Raw genomic sequence first — 21,351 nt, 5'->3', positions numbered from 1 at the left:
AAGTCGAATGAAATCCAACAATATTTTTTGTCATTTTATTTCATATAATTCACTCGGGTTTTTAGTTATATTCGAGATCAATTCGTATCGGTCGGTTTTCCGCATCGAACCCTCCATGCTTCGCGTTCGTGTCGGTGTGCGTGCATATTTACTTGTGTGTACATGCTCTTGGAAAACGTAGCATTACCATGGGGACGGCCGATGGCCACGAACCTTGCGGAACCGGCGTAGTTTGACAGTTTGCCGCGGGGCGTCTGCTGCCCCACCCAGTCTCCTCTTTCTCTCCCCCACTTCAACTTCTCTCGGCCGTCTTCGCGTATTGCTTCTTTTCTTCCTTCCTTCCTTTTTTCTCTCCCTCGAGAGAGTCTATCGTGCTTTGTAACCGGGGAGAATTCGTCTGAAATAGTTTAGAATACGTTCATTTTGGTTGTTTTTTTTTTGCTTTCAATTATCGATGGAGTGTGGATTTTTATGCAAATTCATATTTTTGAGAAAATAATTAAGAAAATAGGAAGTAGATAGAAAACTGTTTTACTAGGTATATAATAATTGTTATAACTTTAGTATTATAAAAAGCACTATATGGATACTTTATATACTTTTATATATTATGTGCATTCTCTGCAATTTTGCGCTTTCAAATTTCCTGTAAATGCATGAAAATCCGCAATATCATTATTATTCAGTAAGTTGTGGATATTATACAAATTAAACACTATTAAAGAAAGAGAACCTAAGCAGAAATGTATTTTGTTTATCAAAACTGGTACTTCATTTTGGATATTTTATACATTTTTGCATTGCGTATGCATTCTGCGTATTTTTGCATCGTTAAATTTTCCATAAATGCATAAAAATCCGCAGTCTCTGTCGATAGTATTTAAATAAATTACGAATGATCAACTTAATGGATCGAATTGACGATTGTCACGAGTAGGTACATACTAGTTGCCGGTAATACGTTAATGGCATTCATTGGAATAAATATATATTTCTATTACATGATTTTGTTGTTACAGTTTTTATTAATCTATTACTTTTATATTATTCTTTATAGTACTTGTAACACTTAGAATAGTTTGAATTGATCCTGAAAAATCAAGAATAAAGTGTTTCAAACCACATGGTCTCAGTAACATTTCCATTATATTATAGTCATGAATATCATTACTGTTAGCTCATTTAGTACTATCTCCTCTGAAATGTAATCGGATAAATGTATTTAAAATATTATTCCTATTATTTTTTCTTATTAATTGAAAACGTTTAAAAATATATATTTCTCGTTGATCAAGATACTGTAAGATTTTTAATGGAACTACCATTTATCATTTTCATGATTTACCTTTACAGAAATGTCAAAATAAATGTTTTGGTATTTAGATAGTGCATGTGTCAGGTTCTTACTCTTATGTATACGGTCCTGGCATTCTGCGCAGGCTCTTGTCTCTTCCTGTTCTGTGTCTACTTTCAATTGCTCCGATTTTCGTGAAATTTTATATTTTTTACTACATTTAAAATACTTATTTTTCTGCTCATCGATATACGATAAATTCAATACAAAGTTAGAAATAACACATTGAATATACCAATTGCGATAAAAAGTGATAATTCTAGACAAGTAAACATCATTGAATGTTTTTTTTTCGTTTGATTTATTGCTTAATAAAACTAATAGAAATGAGTAAGAATTCCATTTAAGGGAATTCTCGTATTTTTCATAATTTTGTTTTTGATTAGTATTTTTATTGCTCTTCCTATGATCAACATTTTCATGAATGATAGTTACGAATTTGGGTGGAATATGAGATAAATAACTATATTTTGTTTGATATGTTATTTCTGAAATATGTTTGTCAATATTTAAAGAAATCTCAATTGCTTACTAATATAATATTTAGTTGCTTGTGAAAGCGACGTGGAGCCACTATCCGGAAGCATTCTTAATCTGCACATTGAAATTCGACCTAACGCTCGTCAGTGTAGCCAACCTCGTTGTATGCTTTCAGTGACACAACAATAACATTTTCGCATAGTTTTTAAACGCGTAATTATGATCGAAATTATTTTTATTTTGTAATATGACAACTGAATTTTAATAAGAAGTTGAAAATTTATATATTAATATTTTTTATCAATTTTTATTTAAAGTTCATATAATAATAAAAGTGTTAAGTGTAATCAGAGAATGTCATTTTATGATCAACAATATCGACAATTAATGTTTCACGTTGTTTCCAAGTTTGCTGATTGCTAATGTAGCCAATGTAAAGGTTATCGCATGGTAAATGTGTTTAAACGGATTGGTGTGCAAACAGCTGTTCTTTTCAGTGTTACCAACGGAAAATTGATACTTGAATATCATACTAACACAAACTAAAGTAACGTAGTGTATCGATATGCAGTTATTTTAACTTTCTTTTTTACTAAACAATTGCGTAAAATCCACGAATCTTCAAATATTAAGAAACAAAAAAGATTTTATTAATTTCAAATTCATATAGAACAGAGATTAAAGCATATTGAGAGTATATTAAGTCAAAATCGATAAATTCGCGGAGGTCAGTTGAACATAACCACGGTTTGTTATTCGCGTACTTTGAACTTCACAATCTGAAGTGAAGTGTTTAATTAACACATCAAATATTTTATCAAGATTACAGACGCCTATCTGTAACATATTTATAGCCAACAGTTCGTGCATTGTTTAGTGCATTTTTATGATCGTTTCTTTCTTTATCTTAATTGATATATCTATAGAAAATTTATCAGTTGCAAGAACACATCATTCATTAAATTTAAGGTTCTTATCAGATACAAATCTTTTTCAAACTCGCGGTATCTAAACTTAGATTTTGCCATTAAATTATTAAATTTTTAAATCTACAACCTATATTTAAATTTAAATCGTCTCATAGTTAATATTGCTTTTGACTTTATATTTATTCACTAAGCAATATATTAAAATAAAACACTTCAGGAGCTTCATATTATATTATTAATGACCCACACGTATAAATTACCGCGACCAAATACAAAGTTGTCATTTAGCACGAGCTAAGCGTGAAATTTATGGAGTAAGTTCGCATGCTTTTATCTTACCGGTTTTTATGGATGTAAAAGTTGCACATTGTACGTGTTTCACAAGAAATGCAGACATCTTTACGTTTAATTTCTTTTAATTACATGCGAAATTATTGATGCACATAGCAGAGGATTTTTTCGTATAAATAAATTCCTTCCTTTTTATCCAATTATTTATCATCTAATAGTCATTTAAACAGAGTGAAAGGAAATATGATTTACTTATATAGGTTAAGTTTTTTAGTCAACAAATAGTTTTAATACTTCATACAAAGATAAGACTATTTGCAAACAAATGTAAAATATACCTGATACTTCTATTTATCGAAAAATGTCCTAAAAGTTACTTTGTGGTGAAGAGGAATATAAATATTACGTTAGGTTATAAAGCTAATACTGAAAATAATTAAAATGCTACGATATTATTAGCAGCAAAATGTAAGACTTAATGTTATCTGGATTTTCTAGAATAAAAAGAAGCAGCATTGCTGAATTATTTCTGTGGGAAATAGTTCATCCATAGATTTGTATAGATCCTGAGAGACTACATAAGGAACTATGTACATAATAATCAAGCAATTCATTGAAGATAATGCCTTCATAGTATGTCAGATGACATTGATTCATTCAAAATAAATAAATAAATAAATATATATATATACTAATATAACAATACTACCAAATTTCTATTTGAAATCATTAATCCAAAAAATTAGGAGCCATATTTATGAGGTGGAATAAAAGAATTATGTTGATACTAGAATCTTCAAACTTAATGATTTAAAAGGTTAAGTCTATCTCGTCAGATTTCTTATTGGTATGATTTATTTTACAAATTCCTAGGTTGTATCTATAAGAGACAGTTCAAGCTAATCATGAGATCTTCAAGCTTAATGATCTAGAAAGATATTCAATTTCGCTATCAGATTCTCTGCTCCAAGCCAAAGCAACTTTCGTTTGGCATCAATTGCCCGTGGGCCTCGATTGATCTCTTATTCGTTGAGAAACTGCTTGAACAAAATTTACCTAAATGTACGCAGTCTTATGGAACGAGAGCCAATGCCAGCCAACGAACTGTTCCATTTATATACGTAGAATTGACGATCCCTTACGCTGATTAGACTGGAATTAATGAATCATTTTGCAATATTAATGTGCTTGGAGGTGTAAGATTATTCGATTGTCGTTTATTAATCAACGATTGTAAGGAAATATTCAATTTTGCATTTTCGTTTATATTCAAAAAGCTTCTTTAGGCAGAATTCAATTGTTTCTTTACATTTCTATATCTATCCTTTTATATCTCTACTTCTATAGCTGCATTTTTCCTGAATTTCGTATTTCCATATTTTTGTTATTATTATTTTTACAAGTCAATATATAGCAGACCAAAGTTATGTAGGCTCAGGGATTACCTGTACGTAACACAGATTTCGTATGTACATATATTATACATAAGATATATGCGGTTTTTGAAAATCGATAATTTCTAGTCTATGTTTATAGTACATTTCCATAAAATAAAATTTCAATATAAAAAGTATCATGTTACATGTTAGAAAAACAAAACGAATAAGAAACTAAAACGTGGAACAAAAAGTGCGAATGGCCTTTATATACGGGTCTTTACTTATACGTTTCTTACGTGTAACAATTTCTCCGTTGATCATAAAGTACTAAAAATAGTTGAAGATTGTCCAGTACGAGCGAACATTGAACGCTACCGATCGCTATAGCGTCACGTTTCATGATTGCCTTTGACCATGATTTAACGTGCATTCGCATGCATTATTATCTTACAACAATTGAAAATTATAATATATAATTATATATTCTCGAATTTTATGATTTCCCTAATATTTCTTTTTCATTATATAACATTTCTCATTTTTGATATGCAAAGGAATAGAAAGTTCGCTGCGTTCAGTTAAGCTTGCGAACGGTACTCGATGCTTTACCAAGTGCGTTTAGTCGATTGACGTTGAGAATTCATAACGATAATTGAACCGATTTGTTTCAATCGCGATTACATAGGCGAGTCATTCTCGTCGCGAGCCACGACCACTTCTGGCGATCGTGATGATTGATTGTTTCCATCGATCTGCGTGTCTCTGATGATTTCAGGAGTACTGTTAGCTCTGGTGTATCATTTTCGTCCATAGACGTATCTAAGAAGTATAGACCGCGAAGTTGAGAAAATGGGCCCCGTTGAAAAAGAGATAGAGATACATAACGAGGACTTCCTTTCCTTTTCTATGTGTTATAAAAAATATCTGCAACAGAAAGAAAGGGAGACTACGATAATAATATTTATTTTCTATCTTTTAACGAGGACTACGTTCTTCATAATGCACCAACGGTCTATATTTCTTATGTCTATGTTTTTCATGTTTTCAGTCACATAATCGTTTGCATTACGCGCGGTTACGCGAAGTCGAGAAGACCCGAACTCGTCGAATCGGCAAAGCTCGGGCGAGATCGACTACCCGAAAGCGTTCTATCATACGATACATAGATTTCTCAGAAAATAAACACTCAAAGATAAAAATCTTAAATTATATTACGAAACATATAGTTTATCGATACTCTTATTTGCCATTCCTGTAGTCTGGATATTTTCATTTTATTATTAGTGACATCCTATGAATTAATTCGAAATCATGGAAATCGATTGGAAAATAGCAATCAATGGTAATAAAAGCTTCCATAACAAATCATAATTTACCAGATCAGAAAAGGCGTTAACTAAGAAGTAAAATCGAGAAAAAAGAAGGAGGAGGAGAAAGCAACTGGACTGAAACAATAGAACAAATACATCTTCAGAACGATGAGATTCCATTTAGCGAAAACAAGACAAACAAAATTTGTCCACCTTTTTCCAGCTCGTAAACGAAAGACAAAGGCGAAAGTGTAGCCTGGTTATACCCAAAAACCAAGTTTTCTAGTCGACTGAAAGCTGAAAAGAGGTGACAGAAATTCGCGTGTCGGTTTTGTGGAACGTTTGAAAAGAAAATACCGCCACGAAACGAAAGTTTTTCACTGTTAGGAGAGTTTCGCGTCGAAAAGCGGCTGGTGGGTGGATAAAAATTGCAAGCGACGGGAATATAAAAACGAACCGACGTGCAAAGGGAAGAAAGAGAGAGAGAGAGAGAGAGAAGAGTGGGGGAAGAACGCGAAGGCGAAGAGAGAAAGGGCCAGGTAGGGTGAAGAGAATAGACGCAGCAAAAGGATATCGATTATTTGTGGTTGCAGCGGCTGCAAGGCTCAGCTCCCTTCGCTGGAGCGCGAGGACGAACATCCGGAAATCTCGACGATGTGATACACTGAACCGAGATTAATCTCATTTTTGCCTTCCGGTTTTGAAATACTTCACAATCGAGTTATATGAACAAGGGTCTCCATGAACGGAGGGAAGAGGAATGTTGCTAGGGAAACGATACCGGCCTATGCCTATCAAAACTCCTTCCTTCTTTTTATATTTTTATTTATTTATTTAGATTCTTTAAAGACGAATTCACCAACTATTTAATACTCATATTCATTCTGAATGGATTTATTCCTTGATTATATAATATATTTCCTACTTTAAGGTTATATATCGTTATACCTTATGCTTTTAATACAAGAGTTTAACGTAAGCATAGGAAGTGAATTAGTAAGCATAAATGCAAGAACATAATTTTCAATTACTATGAGAATGTTAAAATAGTTATTTTAAAACATATCTCATAAGGAATCCTATTTCTGGTCATATATACACAGGGTGGTTGGTAACTGGTGGTACAAGCGGAAAGGGGGTGATTCTACGCGAAAAAAGAAGTCGAAAATATAGAATACAAGTCTTTCGTTTGAGCCTTTGTTTTCGAGAAAATCGACTTTGAATTTTCGCTACGGTGCGCGTGCACTTTATCACGTCTCGTTATAACGGATCTCACTGTCGATTTTTAACAAAATTAAAAAAAAAAATTTTATTCTATATTTTCAACTTCTTCTTTCGCGTAGAATCACCCCCTTTCCGCTTTTACCACCAGTTACCAACCACCCTGTATAATACGATAATATCGATATTCTTAGTATTACAAGTTATTCCGCCAAATAATAATCTCGAGATAGTGAAAGTCATATCACTGAACTTGAGAATAGCGTCAAACTTAGAGCTCGTTATTATTAACATCCCAGCTTCTCCACGCTCAAAAGTCGTACTTTTGTCGAATTAGCAGAAAAAAGGTTGGCCAGAATTCGGTTGAAAGAAGAAATGTTCAGCGACGTCGTTGCCCGGCATCTTTGTCGGCTTGGTGGCCATGATTCCTTTTACCATTTGTCTCAATTTGCCTTCTGTTCCTTAGGGGCAGGCCAATTTCGTGATTACGTAATTACGGTGATTCCTGCGTCGGTCATAACTGACCAAGCTATACGGTTAATCGTCCCGGGGAACGCGTTACGCGGTCGCACAGCCACGCGGTATAAAGGTTGGAGGAGTCGCTAGCGTAAAATCGAAGGGCCTTGATTCGTCGATAGTGAAAGAGAAGAGCCGTCCTTTTTCCTTCGTTGAATCGAAGGATTCTCTTCTCGTCATGACGCTACGTAGTGATTGTATCTCCATCGAAAGACACCCTCGGGCGGTTTCGCTGCTTGGGAAACCTGCAACTAGCCATTTTTATGCTAAATAATTTGATTGCCTTTATCGCTCGCGCCTCTTAATGCCACCGATACCGCGTACATCTGACATTTTCTCGAGGATTCTCGCGCATACATACTTCAACGAGAATATCCTCTTTCATCTTTTCTACGAAGATTTTAGATTTACTGGCGACCATTTTTCAGGCAAGTCTTCTAAGAAATTTCTATACGATGATTAATAAGTAAACTGTGGGTGTTTATGCCATTTCATATTTTTCTGAATGTATTGCAACTAAATAAATGGAATAGAGATTCCTTCTATTCATGAAATATTGTCGATGTTTTATACCTTTTTTCATGTTATATGTATCCTGTTTATATCACACATTCATAGTGTGGTAATAAGAGAAATACAGCGGCGAACGCACAAATAGGGAAATAGTAGGGTAATGCTTACTCGTAAATTCATGTAATTGTATTATGAAAAGATTTATCTCTATAAATAAATGTATAGATATGGAAGCATAAGCTTTCAAATGTACATTTAACGTAATTAAATTGAGCATTAACGTTTGTGGGAATTTACGTTGAGAATAGATTGAAGATTCTTTGATTGGCCTCGTGCCAACTTTCCTGGCTATTGTTATTATTTGATTAAATTTATGAAACCAAAGAATACCGTCTTTAATAGAATGAACGCGTATAACTTGTAAAATTATGATTCTGACCGACTTGTAGCTCATTGTCCGTAATCCAATATTCTTCCCTTAGTATATTCTCATAGAACTTAATTTTTATAAACAATTCAAAACCATTATGATGTGTACTTCTAACGAACAAGCGAAGGATAAGCAGATACTTTCTGTACACTTACTTAATTCTCATATTACATTTACATCGATGATCTTCGTATTTTCAACTTTATTGAATTAAAATACCTTGACATATATTTAACTTTACATAGTTCATAATATGTAAATAGATTTTTCTCTACGTATGAAGAACAGAGTTTTGATGTATAGAATATGTAGGATATTACACATATTCTTACTGGTAGTTTGATTTAAATATAGATCATCGTATTTTTTTTTAATAATAAAAATATTTATATACGTAAATGTGCAAAATCGATCTAGAAACAGTTAGAAACAAGCGGGACGGATAAGATAGAAAGTAGGAAATAGAAAAATAATAGACAAATAACAAAGAATTCTAAGGTTATTCTCTGAAAAGATATACAGAAGATGAAGAAGAAGAGAAGTAAGCGAAGGCAGACTCATCTCGTCGGAAATGAGTCACTTTGAAAATGATCTCTGCGGCTGTTTACATTAATGATGTGTCATTCTAATCTGTTCTTTGTATGCTTCATTTTGCTTCGGGCAAACTTATCGCATTCTATATATTATTATTCTGTTGGTTTTCATCCATGCAAATATCCCCGCGGTCTTGGGATACTCTAGACGTAAGAATTTTCCTAAAAGCGTCATTTAACCGTAGAGTTGCAGAGTGAACTACATATTTAAATGAAATACCTGTATAACGTACGCAAGTGAAAATACGAAATGATCGTGTCTAAAGTAGTGTACATATATCTCCGATGCTTAAATATCTAAGCACCTTTGAATACACAGAGCCAAAAATTAGCAAGTAATGAAATTGATTTCAATTAGCTAATTTAATTATTATACGTCATAAATATTATTCATATCATAATTATTATTATTGTTGTTGTTGTAGTTTTTATTATACATATGTTCTTCTTAAATGAAATGTTATACTATTTAAAAATTACAAATCCTTCTCAGAAATTTAATTCAAATGTTGAAAAGTAGTTCTTAAAGAACATTTATCGAACGAACAATTTAAACTATTATTAGGCAGATTAGGCAGATTATTAAATCAGGGAGATAATCTTGTAAACGTTGACACAGAGAAGGAGAAAGCTGTACGATAAAAATTGGGAGAACCCGACGGTTCTTTTTCTTCTTCCTTGATCGATAAATAGGGTGATGATAACGAAAGGGAAAGTTGGAGGTAACGAGTGTAACGATCAACGACTGAATCACTGACCTGACAAGGCAGCGGATGCGTGCAAAAGTTCATTTGTTGACATACCGCACGCATCTGATGGCTATACAGACCGTTAGACAAAAGTGGCCGACACTGAACGGAAAGTACACCCACGCGAATACGGTGTATGCGTGCAATAATCTTTGTCATTGTCTACTTACGCGCGGCTTTCTCGTGGCCGACGCGCACGGTCACCGAGAAAAAATTTCCTAGACAGGCAACGGTACCCGATGTCTGCGCGGAGTCAAGGTCGTACGATGTCCAGCGTTTCTTGCAAAATTCCTTGCTCGAAAAGCCTTGACTTTCTGAGGGTTTCTATTACCTAGACATATAACTGTAACCGCGTGTAACTTAGTAGTTTTTACTGTGTAACGACAAATAGAAATTCTTATATATCGATCGAAAGCAATTTTGAAAAATGTTAGTAGAAAAAGAACAAAAGTATAGGTAGAAAAGTCTTAAGTAGTTTCAAAAGGAACAGTAATAGTACATATAGAGGTGAAGTTCTGAACTTAGTATAGCAATAGTTTTATTTGTTTTGGTTTGTTAAATTTGTTATACGTAGTTCACTAGACTTAGACCCCTGAAGGATAAGATATTTTAGCAAGCGATACAAATATTTGGACAGATAATAAGCAATTGTTTGAAGCGGTATAGAGTTGCTTTATAGTTTTCTCTTCGACGTGGAATCGAGTAGTACTTTCACGTGTTTATTACGCATGTACAATTCAATCTAAGGTAGATACTTGTTTATTCTATTTTACACCTAAAATCCAGTTTTTAAGCAAGAATTAGGAAAGCGTTTCTAATCTTCAGAGATAAGAAATTGGAACTCGTATAGAAGTAAATTTGTTATCTTTTATGGAATTGAAAAAAGATTTACAAATAATTTTTAGTAACAAAATAGTCTTCTTTAAAACATATGGATATTGAGAATAGTACTAGTTCCCATTCGTTAATCGCTAAAATTCTAAGTTCTATCCCATGACCTAGCTTGCCAGTTCAAGGTCATTAGCCTTGAATCGAATGTAATGTCAAGGTTCCTCATGCGCTGAATACTTTCATTAACTGTCTCGCCGGACTCACGAACAAAAAAGAAACCATTAAGACAACCATCCTCATATTCTACTTTCCAGGTATCACAATATATATACATACAATACCTTCGCATCCTTCTCGTGTAATATCTTTGCAAATCTCACCGCTAAGCTGCTAAAATCCACGATCTCTTAAGTTCCCTACGTCTTCACGACCCCATTGAAAATCGTCTTTGTGACCGGTCTGTAGGAGCTTGGGCACGTTCTGGTCTCGTTCAGTATAGAGATAATTCATCATCTGGTTGGAGAGCAAGTTCAAGGAGACCTATAACGGGTTCGCCTAGCTCAAGGGAGAAAGAGAAAGACAGAGACATAGAGTTAAAGGAGGAAAAAATGAATTATAAAAAGAGAAAGAATAATATCAAGATGATTGGATTTCTATGGGTAAGGAGAGAGTCTCGCGTGAGCTCAATATATCGCGAACGTAGAACGCTCTGGCGCATATCTTTCGCGGACGATCTCATTGTTTCATGAGGTAAGGACACGGAAGCACGCGATCTCTGGCTAATAATACTTGCCGTCGGCCTAAACTCGGTTAAAGGGCGTCAGACTCGAGATGATCAGGTAGCCGGCTCCTGTCTTTATTTTCTTCTCCCTCTCTTTATTCTTTCTACCTTCATTTTTTCTAGTCCGTTACACATCGTCTTTTTGTCTGTCGTTTCATTCTAACGCATTTCTTCGGACTTTTAGAGAGTATGAAATTTTCATTGGAGCATGGGGAAATATTTTCATTGACTGATTTCTTGAGCAAGTTGAATTAAAAGAGAATTAGAGCTTGGTACAGTCGTCTTCTTTTTTCTTTCTAACTTCGACTCGTACTTTACTTCGTATTGTACTTACTAGTTGATTTCCTGTTTCGTGATTGCTTGTACAACTTAACTTAAATTAACATAGAAAATTGATCAAATATCTGTACATTTAAAAAAAAAAAATGTCAAATAAGTCCTAAGGCCTGAGAAGTTCGATTCTCTTTACGAATACAACATTTGGGCATGTCCAATAATTTATAGTTCACATTTAACCTCGCGATAAATAATTTGATCGTGATAATAAAACCACACTATTCCATATGAAACCATAGAATCGCGATCATGATGCTTGCCTCTCAAATGGCTAACGTATTATGCGTCTCACGTTTGCCATACGTGTGGTACGTGTACTAGACAGAGAAAGGGAAGAGAAGGCACGCAAAATGTCTTCTCTCTGGTGCGTGCACCTGCACAGATCGGCCGATGGATCGCTAGACTCGAGCCATAGATGTATGTACCGTGAAAAAGCGACACGAGAATCGTTCTTCCTTTTGCAGTCTCAACGACCGAGTTGGCCAGATGGAATCATCTATCGATATTTTTTTTTTCTCGTAGAAAGATAGGCTTCCGCGAATCGAACTGGGTTTAATTTCATCGATGAGAGGATCTCTGTTAGATAGTCCTTTTTTCGAGTACTTTTGAAAAAGAAGGATACAGGATACGATATTGTTTTCTTTCTTTCTCTGTCGATACATTCTTGTCAGCGATTGTAGATCGGAATGCTTTTGTAGGTGATCTAAATATCTAAAACAGGAAATTGGAGAAGTTGTATGTAGTAGTTAGTTATATCTATAAATTTAAACGTATCTATCTAGTTATATAGCATAGAATCTGTATAACTAAGTTTTTTATTTATTCAAAATTAATATCGCAGACGTTCTTAATTCGTTTCTTTGGAAAGAAACTTCTTTGAGTTAATTAATAATAAATAAACCGATCATACGATAAAACGTGAAACCCCTTTTTCAAAGAGTTCTATATTTTAAAATCACTATTTTAATATTTTATAATATTTTATATTCTATAATATTTTATTATTCTCTTTAAAGTAGAGGTTGAATTTTGCTAATAACTATCCTCCATTTCACATTTTTCCCCAAATTTTCTCTCGAAAGTTAATCGTCCATTATGCGTACCCCTATCGATATCGTTAAATTTTATTTCACTCAGAATCATTATAAAATTAGCATGGAACACGTCACACGCTTGAAAGTGCGAAAGGTTGTTGATTGTTCGTAGCTGAGTGGCAAACGTGGAAATTGACAGCTAATGAATATCAAAAAGATTTCGTAACGAAAGGTGGATTCCAATGCGAGAAATTTATCAACTTTCGTCAAATGTAACTCGGTTGCATATTTCAAGTGTAATTCGCTGATCAAACACAAGGAAAGATCCATGTCCTGGTGCCGCGTATGTAGGTCAGCTTGACGATATTGATGACGAACCATTAACTGACCATCTGCTTCGGAACATGTTAAATAAAACCGGATTTTGTCACCTTTTCTATGCCGATAAATTGTTTCCCTGTAATCTACCTTTGTAAGCAAAGAAGTTCATCTTTCAACTTTTAGTAGCTTAATTTTTCTTGGTTAGATTCTTATTAATAATCTGATCTTTTTTTTTTTGTTAAATTAAAAATGCATTATACTTAGCATATAACTTATACAATGCTTTTCCCTCTCTATGAACTGTAACTGTATCTGCTACTTTATTTAATTTTCATTGGTCATATCTTCTATTTCCAAGTATTTTATTCTAGGAGTGCCAACCAATGATCCACTAATTGTCAACAGTATCCTTTTGGCGGCAATTAATTTGTTACAGTGTTTTATGGAAGTACTAGAGCTGGCTATGACGTTCTGCAATGTATATTAATGCATTTTGTACTATGCAATGCGTTCTTGCATATAGCTTATACTATAATAATCTACAATATAGTAACTTATAGTAGCAACTTACACGCCTCTGTATTAAAATTTAATTTAACAAGATATACGTTATTGGTTAAACGTGAAGACATAGTCAGATTATGGACAGATATTGGAAGCTTGTTCAGCTTATTCAGCTTTCCGCATTTTTATTTTCATAAAATGTTGAAAGCAATTTGTATTACAAAGGGCTTTGATCTTCTCTAATTAAGTTCTGAAGGATTTTAATAAGACTTACCTACATTGAACAGCAAAGAGAAAAACGCTGACTTTTTCTCAAATGATTTCACTCTTAAAAGGATGCTATTCTTATAAGCTAATTAATATCTTTAAAGAAAACTAATTATAAAGTTTCCCAATAATCATAAGTCAGACAAGGAACAAGAGGTATCTACAAACTATAATATATCTAATTAGATTAATATCGTATGCCTTACGTGTCTTCTATCTCTGTGTCATTATATTCTACTATTGCATCATTCTATTGCCATATATCAATTTATATATAGAAATTATTAGTTCTTATTTCTTCCACCAGATCAAAGATGCTGCCCACAACAATAATTCTTTTCTGATGAGCAGTAAAGAATCCAGTTATAGAGGATTAATTTATTGCCACCATAACCCGGATCACCTGACCAAAGAAAGGAGATGATATGATGGTTTAGATTTGAAGTACGATATTTTCTTTCTTTAAATTTTCTTTGTGGCTCTCCAATGACCGGCTTAATTAGAACAACTCAAATACGATGAATCTCAGCGGCTATTACTGCAACAACAATTACTATATTTAAACGATCCAATCTAAACCTATGGCAATATATGGTGGTATTACGCTAGAATGTGATACTATTATAAATTATATAAAACTCGGACGGCAGTAAACGCGTTAAATTTATCAAATTTCTAAATTTCCACTTTACAAACTTCAAAATCAATAGATACTATTGCCGCTTTCCATCGAGTAATTCCGTCCATAAATCATAGGTTTCCTGTAATACATGCTCTTTAAAGGCCATAAATTTCTCGAATACGAACCGTAGAATGGATCTTTTCGAACATAATCCAATACGAGTAGTTAAAACTAGTGACGCGCAGAAGTTCGATCTACCTGGTGAAAATCCGTAGAATGCGTCTTAACGACACAAAATAATACTTTCTGCTTAATCGTTGGCGTACGTGCGCGTAACGCGCGCGCAGCGTGTTACGTATTTGTGGTATGCGAGCAATCATTCTATTCCGACCAGACCGAGTTCTGCGTCGGGTCTTGAATTATTACGTTAACGCGAGTGTAGCCGGAGCTTAAATGCTGCGCCGGCGTAATAACCGGCGACACGTGCATGAATCGGAACGTTTCTGAGTTGAAATTCCTGTTTCGGCCGTTGTAGATAATTGCATTTTGGAATAATAGAGACACGCCAGAGGTCGTTGTTGTTGATACATTTGAAAAGCGCGCCTCCGTAATTGACCGTGGTATGGTAAGATGTATATGACACGTTGTTAACAAAGTATGTATCGACACGAAATATAAAAATAACTAGATTAGCGATTTTCAACCTTTCTCGTCTCATAAACTAATTATTAAAATTTCGCGACAAACGAAAAATACATTTGGTGGACGACAAGGCGTTCGCATCGGACGGCTATTGCTTTGGCTATTGCAATTTTTTTATTTGGCGACTAAAAGGAAAAGTGGTTAGTGTCCCTGACTAAATAGTTAGGTACACTGGATGGATATCGCTGGACTAGGTTATTCTAGGGGAAAATGTAAGTCGGAAGCACTTCAAACGTGCGGAATTTTGGTATTCTTCGTATCAATTTTCTTTGCCCTTATTAATTGTTTCGTATTCGATATAATAATTCGTTTTTCAGCTGGCAAATTAACAAAATTTAACGAAAACGTTATTACAAATGTCTCGAGCAAAACTATTTATCTTCTTCTCTATTGTAAATGAGTTTTACTTATGAAATGAAATGCTACAAAATAATTGCGAAGAGGTACATGATAAAATATTAACAAAATCAATTAAAGTTATTATATAAATCTCAACTTATGCTTTACCAACGTTTAACGCCATTCTCCATTTAAAGTTTCATTAACATAATTACTGTACGATCGTCAATATTAATGTCATTTTTATGACTCAGTCCTTTAACTGCAGTGTAGACAGGGGTAATTAAAATTAACTGTTGTATTCGTTCGAGGTAGTTGCGAAATATTACTTCAATAACCGTATCGGTACTAACTGTGAAACTTCTAACGTTCTGCGTGCAGACAGTTTCAACTGCTTATACGACGTTGCCTCGATTCAACTGACTCTTAGGTTTTTCTCATAATCTGTGATCGTTAGACTGTGAATATTTATACATTTGTGGGAAATATCAAGATGTAAATATCTAAAATGTATAGAATGCACATAGTATGAAAATATGTAAAATAAATAGCTCGTTATTACATTTAGTAGGTGGACCAAATCTCCACATAAATCTCACTTTTTTTAGGCTTCATCTATAAAAATATGAAATTAAACAAAAATTCGCAGTTTAGTGATCGTTTATTTTCAATAAAACGGAAGCATCAAATTTTCCCCAACTTTCATCGGTAGACCAATGCGATAGAGAGATTCACAGTGATTCGTGTTTTCCTCTGTTATTGCCACGTATTTTTATCATACGAAATCTCTATTCGTTGCCGACGCGGACTTGTTATTTTTATGATCGAAGTTAACGGGCAATAAATAATGTCGTTACGCTTCCGTCGCGTACGAGAGTTGGTTTTAACGCAAAAATAAGCTACGTCGTAGTCAAATTCTGTTCCACGAAACCTGTTGATCTGGGAATGCATCCAAAATGTCGAAGGACGTGAGACGATAGACTGCATTCATTGATTTTTTATGACATTTTCTGACGACAAAATAGCTTGAGTAATGCGTTTTAACAATAGCCATTGACGATCATTGTACGAAAATAGGCTACATAGTCCAAAATTATCGTGCAATATTATTTGGTAAAATTATTTTTAATGAAACATCTACTAGAAAATCACGTTTTCGTTAGAATTATAGTTTTAGAAACTCAATAAATTATGTCAATATCCACCTAATTAAAGATAATTCTGGTCAAGTAAATTTTAGAAATTCTTAATACTGTGTTTGATGGAGTTCTGGTCACGAAACCATCTAGTTGATAATTTATAATATTTTTATCACTTGTATCTTTATACGACTTTTCGTTAAATTTGTTTACAAAAGATTGCAATTTTGCTTTCTAAACGCTGATGAATCTTAACCGGAATATTCTATCGATGTGAAAACATTAAAAATGAAATCCTCACGTTTTTGATATTACAACGAATACTTTTCCGACTATTCTAATCCAAACCATTTTCATAACCATCAAGAGATACGTATAAAGTGATACTTTTTTAAATTAACGTTCGAATGCGTTTATACACGACGATTTACACGAGAAATTAATGTCGCGCTCGTAACTCGATCTACTCGTAAACACAGTCGTAAATTCATGCAAGTTTTTCCGCTAACAATAACGATATACGATCGACGGTCCTACGTAGAAGTGAACGGTAATTAACGATTTCCACGATTTGCCGGTTCTACCCCGGTAAATTTCGCATAGTTTCCACGTAGTCGGAGCGCCATTAAGGCGTCTGGAAGGAAACGTTAGCAGTCGAGTAATTAATTTCGTATTAGTCATCGGAGTCAGTGAACTTGGTATCTCGCCGGCCGACAACGGCTGCTTTTTCGTTTCGAACAAACGTCTGCCTCCGCTCTGTTGGGTGTTTTCTTCCGCGCCTCCTAACGAATTGCCAATCGAAACAACATTCAGTATCGATTTTCATTCGTGTAAAATTCATGCTAAGTAGTGTGCTGAAAAATTTGAGAAGGATTTCATACTCTGAGAATTATAATAATATAAAATGTAATACTGAAGTCCTATTATTTTTATTAATGCTAAAATGTAGTATATCGCTGTATCGTGTATCATTCCGGATAGTTGGAACGTGTCAAACGCGTTAATCGTACTTATCGAAATAAACATTGAACTTATTAAATTGTGGCTGATAATTTGTAGCATTTCACGGATTTTCTTCTACTTCTCTTATTACATATGTTCTTGTACATTAAGATGCGTATGTTAAAAAACTTACTTTTAAAATTCTTAAGTGCGTCATATTTGGATATTATAATGATTAAAATGTGTACCTTGAAACACGTATATCTCATTTTCTACGTTTTATTTATTAAAAATTACTATTTTTCATTCAACACCAGCTTCTATGAATATTATATAATTACAAACGCGAAGAACGAATTTAGACTGCGTCAGTTGAGAGAAAAGAAAAATAAGAAAAATATGACTCATATATAGTGGTGCCTACAAAAAGGAGTGCATCGTTTAAGTTTTAGCCATTCGAGGCTACGAAGTTTTACACATTACAAAACGATTTATAGCAGCTGATTCATTTTTATGTTTTCGCTCGTTTTTTTACTTTAATCAACTTTGATCTGAAACCAACGACAGTTTTCAGTTTCATGCATTTTATTCTAACGTTTACATACTCTCATACATTGATATTAACCTTTTTCGTAAGATGCATATATTGCGTAGATATATATAGTAATAAGATATACCATTGGATTTTATTGGATTAAAAGTTAAACGAAAGTGTTAATTTCTGCGATTCTATCTGAAAACTTTCATATACCTAACTTGAAAAAAGAAGGACATAAACTTAAAGGGAAGATTATTTATGATTTATGACTATTTATGATATTTAATATATTAATATATAATTCCAATATAAAAGAATATTCTTTTCCCTGTATCACTCGATGATAGTTTCGTTAAAAAACGAAAGTCGATTTACATAAGACTGAATTCGCTACTGGAATTCCATTAGTTAAGAATATTTTCTTCTTCTTTTTACTTACAGTCGATAAAAATCACTGTGAAGCAGGCATCGTGCGTGAATGATCTTTTCATAGACAGAGAAAGAATTAACGGTCGCGAGGAAGTCACGATTGGTGTTTACTAGGTTTTGCCGCGCGTTTACCGACTGTGTAATTTCAAATAAACCACCACGTCTTTTGTAACTTTCACTACGTACTGCTCATGGTTCATAACGCCCTTATCAGATCGACTTTCTGTTCCGCGAATCGCCGGATCGATAAGAAAAATGCGGACGAAAATAGTCGTAAATAACCGATCGTTACTTAGGTATTTTATTTTTGATATTCTTTCTCCTTTTTCTATTGAAATCTTAGAATATGGCAGTTTTCTTGTATCAAGATTTAGAGGCAAATTACAGAGTTTAATGTTTGTATTAAAACTCCTTCATTATAATCACATCTAATCAATGTACTTATGTGCGAAGGGACTAGACAAAATAGTGCTTCATGAATGGCTTGTAGATTGTTGAGATTGTTCAACAGTAATTAGTAGATTGGCGAATGTTTATACGTTTATGGAAAATTGAAAGATATAAAAATACACGCAATGCATATATTGTGTACGTAGAATATATACAATATCTGAAATATAACGAATGTAACAGAGCTTGAAAAAATTTAAATTTGCATAAGCATCCACGATCTAATGATTTTACTAAACACAGTTGTTTCTAACAAAATGTTAAACGAGCAAGAAACATATGTAATAGTGCATCAATGTTTTTCTTTAAATACGTATCTTATGTAGTATATTAGAGCTTTTTGTCTCATTTGTTGAGCGATATAACTGTAGTGTTTTTGTATATAAAGCTTACATTTCGCTAATCTCGCTTTCTTTTTTCTGTTTCAGGTAAGTTTTTGACTATTCGATCGAAGACAACATATATTTACTCGCCCGATTACATTAGGTACGCCTATATCTTTACTTAAATCCTCTGTCATATTTAGATTTCTACATAATTAAGCGCCTATCATGTTAATACCATCGAAATGACTTTAGAATTTCGAAGGCGTCATAAGAAATTACCTGGACCGTTTGAAAAGTTTGTAAAATGTTTATGCAGAAAAAATTCTACACGATAACGTTATTCTCGTGCAACAAAGTATTCAAATATCGTTGGTCGGTCGGTCACGATACGTGACTTCATCAGCGAATGTCGAGGAGAAAATATTTTCAACGAAGAGTGTTATTAAAAAGTACGTTCTCTCTATGCAGACGAACTGCGATATAGCACGCATACTTTTCCCTTGATGTGAAAAACTTGAACGTGCCTCCCAATGTTGTCTGCAATAGACTTATTTACAGATTTTTATCATATCAAAAGCTTCCTAATTTCGTGAAACAGTTTCGCCGAATTTCAATCAAGTTTCTGTTAGATATCTTCTCATAAATTATCCTCGTACATTTTGTACTTGAAACACAGACAGGGAAAGAGCACGGTCAATCGGAAGGTAAACGTGTTGGTATTGTACACTCGCTTGCCTCGAGGTCGACCTTGCTGGTACAACGATCTGAAAGTAATTAATTGTGTTCTTCGGCGTGAAATCCTACTTTGTATTCCGTGGCTCGCTTGGTATCGTTGAAATTGTCCTCGATTAGTCAGTTTACGAACGTTTCCAAAAACATATGGCTGGGCAGAATATTCAGATTTCTATAGTCTGCTCTCGATCTCTTATTCAATATCGACTAATTTTTTCCCGATGTGTTTGAAGCTATTGGCATTTTATATCCTGCAACTTTAGGATCTAAAAGAAAGTTCAATTATCGATAATAGATATGATACAGAGAGCTACTCGAATGTAAAATAATCTAAAGTTTAGAACATGCAGTTATATGTGTATGTATGTGTCGTATGTCTCTCGGTGAAATACGAAAGGAACAGCAGAGCGTGTCACACCGTGTTGCGTGAGTGCGTAGTGTACGTAGTGTACGTATTTTCTCAAGGTGAAGAAACGGAATGTCCGGTATGCGCTGGCAAAGAGGAACTCTTTCGCAGAGGGATGAGCGAGCCTGACGACTGGTTCCCTCTTACCTGCTCCCCTCTGCCACTTTTCTTTTCCCGTCCTCTCTTGACCATTAAGGCCGTACGCGCATGCGCATGCGCATCCACGCGCATCCGTCGATGTTTAGCGATGGGACTGATTCGATTTGTTCTTGAGAACTATAAATGATGAAAGTTTACCGATTTTTTACTTGTTATTTCTGATTTTTCTACATATGGACGTTTATCGACATATGGATTATTAATATAGAATTTTTGATCAATTAATTTTATTAGTACTTTATTTTATTATTATGTTACTTTTCTGCTAAATTCATCTTCATGCTAAGAACTGTAGTATATGTATATATTTGAAGACAAAAACTAGTGGATAGGTAATGGAAATAGATATCAATGAAGTTTAGCCGAATTAGTACTAGTGTTATATACTTAAATTTTCTTTATATATATCTTTATAGCATATAGATTATTTAGTAAATAATTAGAATTAATATTTAAATTTTTATGTGTACAAGCCATATTTCACGGAACTTCATTACTACCTATTTCTACTACATCCACTTATTTTTGTCATCGACTGTGTATGAAATATAAATATGCAAAATAATAACAAATGTTAATTCCAGATAAACAAGTAATATGTTAAATAGCATTTACTAAAATAATCACTCAATGCCGGTAATGCACACGAGGATATTGGTCCCATCGCTAGATACATGCACGCCAGCGCTGCGTGAAACAGTCAGTGACGTATCAGGCGAGACAGTAAT

General features: G+C 33.9%; 2 protein-coding genes across 9 annotated transcripts in view; one reads left to right on the top strand and one right to left on the bottom strand.

The window, feature by feature from the left end:
* The window catches only part of LOC117209223 (protein alan shepard), a 46,725-nt gene that overhangs the window by 2,318 nt on the left and 23,056 nt on the right, over positions 1-21,351 (top strand). The gene's annotated exons all lie outside the window — the stretch shown is intronic.
* LOC117209226 lies at positions 9-1,980 on the bottom strand. The gene is made up of 2 exons (XM_033450973.1): positions 1,887-1,980; positions 9-397 (listed from the first exon to the last, which is right to left on the bottom strand). The coding sequence occupies exons 1-2, from the start codon at positions 1,954-1,956 to the stop codon at positions 78-80; spliced, it is 390 nt and encodes a 129-aa protein (XP_033306864.1). The 5' UTR covers positions 1,957-1,980; the 3' UTR covers positions 9-77.

The sequence above is a fragment of the Bombus bifarius genome, unplaced genomic scaffold (genome assembly GCF_011952205.1).
Source record: "Bombus bifarius isolate JDL3187 unplaced genomic scaffold, Bbif_JDL3187 scf7180000008166, whole genome shotgun sequence".
NCBI classification, from domain to species: domain Eukaryota; kingdom Metazoa; phylum Arthropoda; class Insecta; order Hymenoptera; family Apidae; genus Bombus; species Bombus bifarius.
This window is presented reverse-complemented; position numbering and strand designations above follow the sequence as displayed.